We start from the raw sequence: 11,554 nt of genomic DNA, 5'->3' as shown, positions 1-11,554 counted from the left end.
GCTACGGGAACAAGAGCGTCCGTTGGCTTTTAACCGATGACTATTCAGTGGCTCCTTAAAGCAGCTGCTTGGATCCGCACTAAGAGACTGGGTTTGATGCCCGCTCTGTCCCACCCAGCCTTCCTCGGCACAGGCCGCCCTCTGAAGCCCTGAGGGAAACCTGGGCCGGACAGCAGGGTCAGGAGACCGGGAGGGAGTGGCCAGAGCGAGGCAGAGACTCTGGACCACTGGGCCCTGGAATGAGGACAAAGAACTAGATCCAAACGCAATGACTCTCTTCACTCTAATTCTTTTTTTTTTTTAATATATTTTATTGATTTTTTACAGAGAGGAAAGGAGAGAGATAGCTAGAAACATCGATGAGAGAGAAACATCGATCAGCTGCCTCCTGCACATCTCCCACTGGGGATGTGCCCGCAACCAAGGTGCATGCCCTTGACCGGAATCGAACCTGGGACCTTTCAGTCCGCAGGCCGACGCTCTATCCACTGAGCCAAACCGGTTTCGGCCACTCTAATTCTTTTTATGCTTAAAACTTTAAGTCAAAACCACAACACTGTCTTTTTCAAATAAGCAAGTATAAGGATCTATCGATAAAGAATTGCGGAAGATCAAAAACACTATCATTTCAAAAGCTTCCTTCTTTACTTCAGAGAATAAAACTCACAAAATATAAAGTCTGCTAGTCTGTTTGCATCAAAAACCCCAATCTGCTCAGCAATGTACAAGTATGATGGTGCTCGTTTTATTAAACAAATGTGTGTGCCATTGACTGGAGGCATCTTAACCAAATCAATGTGTTTCAGATTCTATTGACGTAACAATACACCTTCAGCATATAAATGTCAGCTAGTGGGTGCCTGGCTAGTGTTGCTCAGTGGTTAAGCATCGACCTCTGAACCTGGAGGTCACGGCTCGATTCCAAGTCAGGGCGCATGCCCAGGTTGCGGGCTTGATCCCCAGTAGGGGGTGTGCAGGAGGCAGCAGATCAGTGATTCTCTCTCTCCTCTCCCTTCCTCTCTGAAACCAATAAAAATATGTACATATGTATATTTAAATGTCGGCTAGTGGGAAATCAGCCGTTCCCACGTCAGCAGTTATCCAGAGAGCATTCATATTTTGCATCATAAAACTGATTAGAGACTAATCCTTTGTGTTTTCATGAATAAGAAACAGAATGCTAAAAATTTATAATTCTAAACAATTCCCAAAGATACTTCTGTTAAAAAAAAAAAAAGCAAAATACTGAAATCAATGTTAAAATTAAACATAATGAATAGTTTCTTAAATATGCAACCTGAATGGCCTGTGTAAAGTACGACTACCTTATGAGACAGAAAGCTTCAATCTCCTCATTTATATTCATCATCAATATGTAAATCATGTACATCTACATTAGCCCACAAAGTCCAGGACAGCAGAGCTTCAGAACACGCAAGACATTCTCCAAACATTTATTCGACTGAAGTCAGAAATATCGGCACTCCTTCCTGTCTCAACACAACATGGGGTGAGTGAGCCTGGATGTGGCCACCAGGGCACTGCGGGAGGGGGTTCCGAGACCGGGCTGACCCAGAAGGCTGACGTGGCAGAGGCTGGCACTCACAGGTGGATCCATATGGGGTGCAGGGAACTTCTCCCCACCACAGACAACCGAGTCCTGTGGAAATCACACCACAGCAGGGTGGCACCTCGCTCGCTCTCGCTGGACAATCACCAAGCTGACTGGTTTGACAGTTATCAGGCGAGAGCCTGAAACCACTGGGTCTGACGGTGTCCAGCGCTGATGGCGTCTCTTCCTCGGTAGACCTTCTCCGACACGTCCATGCGGCACCTGTTCCCCTGAGCAGGCCAGCTGGCCCCGGAGCTGGATGGTTTCAGCCTCCCTCCCAGCAGGTGTAGGCGGGGCCGGGGCCCGGGACTGGAGCACCAGGCAGGACACTTTCGGGGACTCCAGTCTCACTTCTACTCTCTGCTATGTGGCTCCTCAGAGCCAGCGGGTCCCAACGGGAATGTGAGGGGAGGGCACTGAGGAGAGGGAGACGGGAGGAGAGGCCTCGAGGGAGACTCAGAAACAGGAGGGAGCAAGCCTGTGGTCACAAGGTCACCAAGACGCCCAGGGACAGCACCAGACACAGGGGCAGGGAGGGGAGGACTGCTGAGTCTTGAGAAGAAGCCTGACTCATCTGATCAATGACCCAGTCCTTGAAGAAACTAACTTCTGTGTAAACTCCAGGATATCCTTTGCGGCCACAGCCGATGCCCCAGCTCACAATCCCCACCTGGACCCAGGTGTTATTAAATTCACAGACCAGGGGGCCCCCAGAATCTCCCTGGAGAGAGAGAGAGAGAGAGAGAAAGAGAGACAAATGGAGGAATGAAGGACCAACATCAGAGCCGGCTGGCTGCCTGCAAGGCACTGGACACACGTGGGGCGCCCCCAGCCCAGGTTTCTGAGAGATTTACAAGTTGAAAATTTGTGAACATACTCAAAAACTGTGCCCAGAAAATACTGACTATAAACAGAGAAAATGTACATACTCTGAGACAACAATAGCGATTAAAGCCCTTACCTAATGCATTGCCTGTCACACAGAAGGGGCTCACAACATGCGACCCGTCTCACTGGTGTGTCCTGCCTGGACCCCCCTCCTCCCTGCCCCCCTCCAGGCAGCATCCTCTCCTCTTTACTGAAAGGCTGGGTCAGGGTCAGGCCAGCCGGGCAAAGCCCCTGCAGCGTGTCCCGCTGAATCCCCTTCATTTGAATGGAGAGGAATGGAGGGGCTGGCAGGCGACGCAGGTCCTACTGCCTGTGACGAAGAACCCCAGGGGACAGCCCAGGGCTGAGGCAGCAAAGGGCCGTGGACTGACCTGGCAGGAATCCTCTCCGAGATCGCTGTAACCACAGACACACCCTTCCCTGACTAGGTCAAACCTGGTTCCCAACTTTTTCTTCAAGATCTCATTACACTTCTCATGGCGAATGATTTTTAGCTCAGCCTCCTGGAGCAATTCGGGGGCTGCCTCCTTAGGGTCTGGAAAGATAATATCGGACAAGGGGGCCCGCTTAGCGGCACCCACTCTGGGCTCCACAGAGTGTGTTCACACACAGACACCCTCTTAGGGCAGTGGATACTGTCCCCACTGGACACTGCAGGAAAGGAGACCCAAAGGTGACATGGGGAGAGGAGGAGGTAAGCATCAAAACCAAGACAGGAGAAGGAAGGGCTGATCAGGACCGGAAGAGGCGAGGCCTTCCAGCCTGAGAAATCAAGCCAGGCACCTGTCACCCCGAGTGCCATTAGGAATCGCGACAGGTGTCCAGACATCAGGACTTTCTTTCACTTGGAGCAGGACCACAGACTTGCATCAGGAAGTGCCAACCCAGCTCTCCCAGGGGCAGGAGGCCCTGCAGTGTCACTGAGCGGCATCTCTAAGGCCTCTTCTCACTGAAAACTCCCCAAGCACCGAGGCAAGTACTTCCAGTTGGGGCGGCTCCGATTAGCAGACAAAACCCACCTGAGCTAAAACCCACCTTGCTCGTCACCCAGGGTCCTGACCTATTAATAGAAATGTGCCACCCCATCAACGTACCCTCCTCCCTTACCCTCTTGCTAGAGAACTGCCTCCCTGGTCTCCCTTTGGCTTCAACCCCAGGGCACCCCTCTCCGGGCCTGAATCTGCTTCACAGTCTCACCTTTTTCGTGTAGTTTTCCCCACCCAGTCACCCAGCAGTCGGTATCCGTTTGCACCATGAAAGTCTTCTCGGGGAAGCACACCGGCTGGATGTGGGTGGAGTAATTCACAGGGAACTCGAGCAGAACCAGCGCAATGTCGTTCTCGATCCTCTTGAAAGTGCTGAAATCCTGGTGGATGACGATGTCTCGCACTGGGACTCTGACTGCCATCTTGGAGGCGTGATGCACGTGGATGCCTCCGACCTTCACCGTGTAATCCAGGAAGCTGCAGAGGGACCCTGGATGGTCCCAGTCCCTTCCCCACGGGCTGGGTTCTTCCCAGCCCCGTCCCATCTCCAAGGCCAGCCATCAGCCACTTCCCTCCCTCCACACCGCACCCTTCCCCAGCCCCAGCCCCTCCATCCAGGGGTTCTCAAAGTCTGGTCCCCGGATGAGCAGCATCAGTATCACGTGGGAACGCGTCGGAAAGGCAAAGTCCTGAGTCACAACTTCTCGGGGTGGGGACGGGCCACCTGTATTCCACAAGCTCTGCAGGCCTTTCTGGGCTCATTAGAGTTCAGACCACTGGTCTAGCCAAATGGGTCTACTACGCGCACCCCCAGAAGCACCCCCCAGGGGAGTCTCTGCCCGCACCGCCCCCACTGGCGGCCCCCCTTCTGGCCGCGGTGAAGGATACCAGCACTGGCTTCAAGCGGCGGCTTTGAACCTGGTTTTGGATCGGGACGGTCCAGGCTCCCCAGGGCCCTAGCACCACCTGCCTCTGACCACAGCCTGAAGAGAAAGCCCGGGGAGGGGGCCGGGGCCTGGAACACTCACCCGAAGATGCAGTGGGCGGCGGTCAACACCCAGCGGTTGGCAATGAGGGAGCCCCCGCACACGTGCTCGTCCTTGATCTGCAGGCTCACCTGCCAGGGCCACTGCCGCTCCGCCGCCGGCCTCCCGCCCACGATCCGCATGGTCTGGTGGCCGCAGCCTGGAGCAGGCGAGGAGGGCGCCTGAAGGGCCACGCCGCCCGCCGGCGCCCGCCCCGCTCCTCCCGGCCCCAGCACCGCCGGTCTCTGCGCGGCCCGGCCCAGCAGCATCACCTGGAGCGACGGGCGGCGTCACGGGCGTCACCCCGTCTTCCGTGGCGGGCGGCGTCGGGGTCAGTGGGGCCGCCGCCGTTTCCTGGGCATCAGAGCCCCCTGGGGTCGACGCCGCCAAATGGGGGGGCCCGGGGGCCTCGGAGGGCCCCTGAGCGCCTACAGGTGGCAACTCCCGCGGGCCCGCCCCCGGGTGCTGGCGGCCGCCCCCCGAGGGGGCAGGTGAGGGTGCGGGCGCCCCCGCCCCGCCCGCCCGGGCCTCGGGGAGCCGGGGCTGCCGCAGCAGGAGCAGGACCAGCAGGCCCAGGGCGCGGGTGCCGCCCAGGCCGCCCGGCAACGGCATGGGCCCCGCCCGCAGCCCCTCTGCGGCGCCCCTCGCCCTGGTGTTGGCGGAACCGGGGCCGCGCCGCGTGCGTGTGTGCGTGCGTGTGCGTGTGCGTGCGTACGTGCGTGCGTGGGGTCATCTCGGGGTCAGAGCCCGTTCCCGCTGAGGCGCCCACACCGCCGGCTGCGCTCGGCTGAGGCCTTTCTCGCGCTTCCCTCCCCGGCTTGTTCGCAATAAAGGCTTGAAGGCCGTCATGGCCGCGACGCACAGTCGCCAAGAGCTGGACGCAGCCGAGTGCCCACCGGTGACGAGTGGACTGAAACCGGCGGTGCCGCTGCGGATGGAATACGACGCGGCTGCGAAAAAGAGCGCGCTCTTCCCCCTCGCAGCGCCGGTCGGACGGACGGACGGACGGACGGGCGGGCGGACGGGCCGGGAGAAGCCAGTCGGAGGAAGGTCAGTACCCATGACCTCACTCACCTGTGGGGTCGAATGAACAACATACACTGATGAACCAAATAGATCCAGAGACAGGAAGCGTGGAGGAGACCGTCCCACCTCGGGAAGGCGGGGAGGGGCAACCCCAGGACTGGCACGCAGCCGAGCCAGACACAGGGACCAGACAGCCGGGGGCGAGGCCGGGGCCGGGGCGGGGCAGGGGCGCGCAGGGACAGGTCAGTGGGGCAGAAGGAGACACGGAATAGTTTAAACAATAAAGAATAAATAAAAAAAGAAGAGTAGAACCGACTTAACCTCCTAGCAACAGTGGGGAAAGACAACAACAAAAACGTCAACCCCCTGATGTGACTGTTGCACTGAACAGCACTAGGCACCACGTTAGCGAGAACAGTGCTGCCTTCAGTAAAACCAGCCCCATATGAAAAGAGCCGTTAGCAAAATGCACATGAAAACTGCAGGGAGACATCACTGCGCACCTCACAGACTGGCCGAGGTTAAAATAGTGCCCAGCAGGGGTGGCTCAGCGATTGTGTCAACCCATGAACCCGGAGGTCACCTTCAATTCCCCTCAGGCTGCAGGCTCCATCCCCTGCAGGGGGCGTGCAGGAGGCAGCCAGTCAGTGATCCTCTCTCATCATTGATGTTTCCATACATACATATATATATAGACAACACCCAATACTGACAGGGATGCAGATATTGAATCATTCACACATTGTGCCAGGAATGTAAAATATTACAACCTCTCTGGAAAACAGGTTGGCAGTTTCTTAAAAAATAAAATATGCAATTACCATATGACCCAGTGATTGCACTCCTGGGCATTTATCCCAGAGAAATAAAGATTTATGTTCACACAGACACACAAAAATAACGGTTCAAATGGTTATGGTAGCTAAATTCATAATATAGTAGTCCCCCATATCCACGGGTTCACTTTCTGTGGTTTCAGTTACCCATGGTCAGTTGTGGTCCAAAAAATGTTAAATGGAAAAATCCCAGAAATAAACAATTCGTAAGTTTTAACGTGTCCCTCCATTCTGAGTAGCGGGATGAAATAGCACACTGTCCTGCCAGGTCTGTGAATCCCCCCGTGTCCACTGTCTCCACACTCCGCACGCAGACCCACCCGCTCGTCGCTTAGCAGCCGTCTCCCTTGTCAGGTTGGCTGCCTCAGTATCGCAGTGCTTATGTCCAAGCCGCCTTATTTTACTTACAGATGGCCCCAAAGCCCACGAATGATGATGCTGGCAATTTGGATACATCAAAGAGAAGCTGTAAAGTGCTTCCTCTAAGTGAGAAGGTGAGTACAGGGTAAGGTATTTTGAGAGACCACATCATGTAACTTCTATTACATTATATTGTTACAGTTCTCTTTTTATTACTAGTTATTGTTGTTCATCTCTTGCTGCGCCTGACTTATAAATTAAACTCTATTATCGCTACATACTGATGGGAAACAACAGCACAATGTACCCTTGAACAACATTGGGGTTAGGGGTGCTGACACCCCTTGCAGTTGAAAATCCACCTATAACTTACCTACCAGTAGCCTACTGGTGATGCTAACCTTACCGATAACATAAACCGTTGGTTAACACGTATTTTGTATATTATATGTATTATGTAATGTATTCTTACAATAAAGTAAACTAGAGGGAAGAGCATGTTTTTAAGACAATCATAAAGAAGAGAAAATAAATTTATGGCACTGTATATATTTATTGAAAAGAAATTCGTGTATCAGTGGACCTGTGCAGTTCGAAGCCATGTTGTTCAAGGGTCGGCTGTATGTATAGGGTTCGCTAGTATCCACGGTTTCAGGCACCCCCTGGGGGTCTTGAGTGTATTCCTCACAGATAACAGGCACTACTGTAGCCACCATCTGGAAAAGACCCTGGAGTAAACAGAATAACGGCCTCCCAAAGATGTCCACATTCTAATCCCTGGAACCTGTGACTATGTTACCTTACACGGCAAAAGGAATGTGATAAAATAAAAAGTCTCCTGGGTTACACACATATGAATGGCCACAGTGCTTTGTAGTTCCTCCCATCAAGAGATGAAGTTGGGCCCTGGCCAGTGTTGCTCAGTGGTTGAGCATCGTCGACCTAGGAACCAGGAGGTCATGGTTTGATTCCCGGTCAGGGCACATGCCCGGGGTTGCGGGCTCAATCCCCAGTGTGGAGCATGCGGGAGGCAGCCAGTCGGTGATTCTCTCTCATCATTGATGTTTCTATCTCTCCCTCTCTCTTCTGAGCAAATGGGCCGCACTGCACGGCACTGGGCAGGGCACTGGGCAGGCTGTGCGGTAGGCCTTCCCCAGGCTCCCACCAGCCCAGGGTTCTGTGCATATGAGAACTGAGTACTGAAAAGTTAATAGGAAAATTTTAATGTCATCCAAGGATATTATAACTGGTTGCTTCCCAAACCGCAGTGGTTGTTAAATATTCTGAATATCACCTCTGATGATAGCCCCCAGATACTTTCATTTGCCTGGAGTTTCTCTAGAGGTCCTAACCCATAGAGCCAGCTCCCTTCACGGGGTGAGCCCCACTTCCAGACACCCTCCATGTCACGCAGAACTCTTCCTGCCCTTTCCCAAGCCTGCTCTGTGGCCGCACCACTAACCAGCTCAGCCAGACACACTCAGCCTCTCCCTCACCCTCACAGGCAGGCAGTCACCAAGAAGTGAGGATTCATCTAAACACACCTCCTTCACCCGCCCCCTGCCCTGCAGTCCTGCCTGGCCAGGACCTAGAAACTTGGCACAGTGATTCTAAGTCCAACCCCCTTCTCTGGCCATAGTTGACACCTCATTGCTCCAGACCTGTAATAGGTTCCCCAAACATGACAAGTCCCCTCAAACCTCTGAGCCATTGTACATGCTGTTACCCCTCCCTACAATGCTGTCTCTTTCCAAGAGCTCCAAACACTCATCCTCTAATACCTGGCTCAGATGCCCCCTCCTCAGGGGGGCAGCCTGGTGCAGAGGGCAGACAAATCCCCAGGAAGATTGGCAAAATCACACAATGGAGACACCTCTCATTGAGTCTCCTCTGAAAACTTAAACTCTCATCATTATGAAGGGAGGGGAGGAACACTGGAGAGAGAAGGGAAAGAGGGAAGGGGGAGGGGAGGAAGACACTGAGTTATATATGGGCAGGAAAATGCAAAATGCATCATTTGTAGAAGATGCAATTGCCTTCTAAAGAAAATCCAAATGAACCAACTGAGAAATTAATAAAACTATAAGAGAATAAGCTAAGAGGGCTGGAGAAAGACCAGTAGACAAAATCAATAGCCTTCTACTCATCAATAACAAATTAGGTCATATAATAGGAAAAAAGATGTTCCATCAGTGATAGCCATCACACACTTACAGGCCCCAGGAACGGGCACAGACCCTGCACTGAGTGCCCAGGTTCCCATGATCCTTTGCATCACCCTCCTGGCTCCTGCCTCTGGGCCTTTGCACTGGCTGTTCCCTCTGTCCCAGACATGATTTATCTCCTCACCTCCTGGGGCTAGTCCAGGGTCAGCACTTTTTATGTAAAGGCCACATTTCAAAGACCTTAGGCTGGGTTGGCTATGAGGCAAAATTGAGACTATTGTGCAGGAATTAACATATACCAAGAGAGAAAACGTCCACAAGATGTTTAGTGATGAAACGTGACTTTATAATAAGACTTTTTACTGTTTTGTTTTTCGATAATACAGGTCAACTAAGGCTGAGAACGGGATTCTTTTAGGGGGACAACACCAAAGTTAGCGTCCCCCTCATGGAATTGATGCAAATGCTATTCTGTAAACACCATTCTCAGCCAAGAGAAGGTGGGCCAGGTCTGATCCATACTCAGATGTCACCTCTCAGTGAGGCTCTCCAGGACACCCTCTCAAAAACAGCCCCTCCCACCGGCCCTCTCATCCTCCTCTGACTTTCTCTCGGCACTTCTCACAGTCTGACCGCTCTCTTTCACTCGTGTGTACGTTGGCTGCCTTCCTCCTCCACTCGCAAACATTATGTGGGCAGGCGTAGGGGTTTTGTCTGTCTTGCCTCTGCTTAGTCCCAGCATCTGGCACATAGTCACTCAATAATGATCTGTTGAATGAATGTGCCTCACTGGCTCCTGCCTCCAGGACGGACGGATGGACGGATGGATGGATGGATGGACGGATGGATGGACGGATGGATGGACGGACGGATGGATGGACGGATGGACGGATGGATGGACGGATGGACGGATGGATGGATGGATGGATTGTAGTGAAGAGAGACTGTGTTCATACCTATAAGTGCTTAGAGCATTGCCTGGCACAAGCTGTGCTCAGTTGGTATTTGAAAGATCAGACAGAGGCCGAAAACCAGGACTACAGGCTTTATTGGAGGAGAAGCACCTCGCGAGGGGAAGACAGCAGCACGTGCAGGGTGGGCGCTCCTTTTGAGGGGCGGAATGGGAAGGAATGGGGGCTCAGTGTACTCGGCGCACGCTGATGGGTGGCTTCACGTATGGTCCAGATAGGACAAGGGCTTCGGGTATTTGGCAGGTGTGGATCGGTGGTTCAGTGTATAGTCCATATAAGGTACCTGGTTAGTCACTCAGGTATTTCCGGGCTGCAGGTTACGTCATACTCTGCCCACCAGTTGGGGGAAGGGAGGACCTATCAGTATTCCTCACTGTTACTGTTCCTCTCAGGAGGGACCTCAAGCATCTGGAAAGTGCAGGCTCCAGAGCACAAAACACCTTCCAGCCACAGAGGTGCCCACTACCGGCCTGCGCCTCTCCCAGCTCCCAACCTGCCAGGAAGCCCAGGCTCTGAGAGTCCCCTCCTCCTGCCCTGGAAATCACCGTCCCAGGGGCCCGCGTGCTCCCCCTCGCCCGTCCCCTCTCTCGCCCCACAGCAGCGCCATCCCTCGGTGGAGGAAAGGCGAGGTGAGAGGTTGAGCAGTTTGCCGGGGTCGCGCGTGGCGGGGCTAAAGCGGGCCTGGGCACACAGCACAGCAGACAGACAGATGGACACGTCTGTGGATGAGCCAGCAGCTGAGCTGGGACGGACACCAGGCCCCCCCACCATCCCCCGGCTCCGCGAGGCCCGGCGGCAGGGGCTCTCGGGAGCCGCCCCGCCCCTGGCCCCGGGCCAGCCGTCCTGCCCGTGAGGTCAGCCATGGCCCGCGATTTCGGGGAAATACCAGCTCCTGATTGAAACCAGGCGACGGCCGGGCCCCGCTGCTTTCCCAGTAGAAACGAGGGTGTTTGTTCCGAGAGGACAGGGTGGCGGGGCCTGGCCTGGGCCACGGGCGCGAGGCTTGCGCTGCAGCACCTGGTCGTGGGTGCGGGCGTCGGGGAGACGGGTGGGGAGGGAGGGGGTGGGGAGCGGGGCACCCCGACGTCCTGGCCAGCGCAGCCCGGGGAGGTCGCCACCCAGCACGTGGAGTGAGCCGACCAGGGAGGGTCACGGACCTTGGCCTGGAAGCCACGCGGGGCGGGCAGGGCAGCTTCACGGAGGCCCCCACCCGGCGCCCAGCTCAGGCACTGGGCGGGGCTTATGCTAAATCCCCGCCCCTTCCCGGTTGCGCAGCCCAGGCCCCGCCCCCGGAGCTGCCCGCCCGCCACCTGCAGGGGGCGCCCGAGAGTCGGCGCCCGGCGCAGAGGGGGCCGCGGGCCCCGGCATCTGGAGCGAGTTAGGGGGTGGCGGGCGGCCTGGCGGGCGGCGGCGTGAGCTCATCCCGGCCTGCCCCGCCCCGTGAGGTTTCCGGGCGGCGCTGGGACCCCGGCACGGAAGCGCCTCCTCCGGGGTGTGGGTGTGAGCGAGCGCGGCCGGCCGTGTGTGCCCCTGGCAAGCCGCCCGGAGCGCGCTGAGCCCTTGGGAGCCGCGCCCGCCCGCGTCGCTGTGTAGCCGTGTGTCCTGGCTCGCGAGGGTGTGCGTGTCCCCACGGGGACACATGCGTGTAATGAGTTGCACACATCCCAGCACCTACTTCCCATTTT

General features: G+C 55.5%; 1 protein-coding gene across 1 annotated transcript; it reads right to left on the bottom strand.

Moving 5' to 3' along the window:
* Nucleotides 1-1,437: 1,437 nt before the first annotated feature.
* LOC132215512 (serine protease 44-like) lies at nt 1,438-5,123 on the bottom strand. The gene is made up of 5 exons (XM_059663801.1): nt 4,944-5,123; nt 4,515-4,783; nt 3,698-3,963; nt 2,872-3,035; nt 1,438-2,333 (listed from the first exon to the last, which is right to left on the bottom strand). The coding sequence occupies exons 1-5, from the start codon at nt 5,121-5,123 to the stop codon at nt 2,097-2,099; spliced, it is 1,116 nt and encodes a 371-aa protein (XP_059519784.1). The 3' UTR covers nt 1,438-2,096.
* Between the last annotated feature and the right edge of the window lie 6,431 nt (nt 5,124-11,554).

This window comes from Myotis daubentonii, chromosome 14 (genome assembly GCF_963259705.1).
Source record: "Myotis daubentonii chromosome 14, mMyoDau2.1, whole genome shotgun sequence".
NCBI lineage: Eukaryota > Metazoa > Chordata > Mammalia > Chiroptera > Vespertilionidae > Myotis > Myotis daubentonii.
This window is presented reverse-complemented; position numbering and strand designations above follow the sequence as displayed.

Bases quoted from the DNA above. Each gene is read 5' to 3' on its own strand.
- LOC132215512 (XM_059663801.1), bottom strand. From the start codon at position 5,123: ATGCCGTTGCCGGGCGGCCTGGGCGGCACCCGCGCCCTGGGCCTGCTG. The intron at 4,784-4,943 runs GTAGGCGCTCAG...CCGTCGCTCCAG, and splicing joins GCCCGCGGGAGTTGCCACCT to GTGATGCTGCTGGGCCGGGC. The intron at 2,334-2,871 runs GTCAGTCCACGG...CTCTCTCTCCAG, and splicing joins TCGGAGAGGATTCCTGCCAG to GGAGATTCTGGGGGCCCCCT.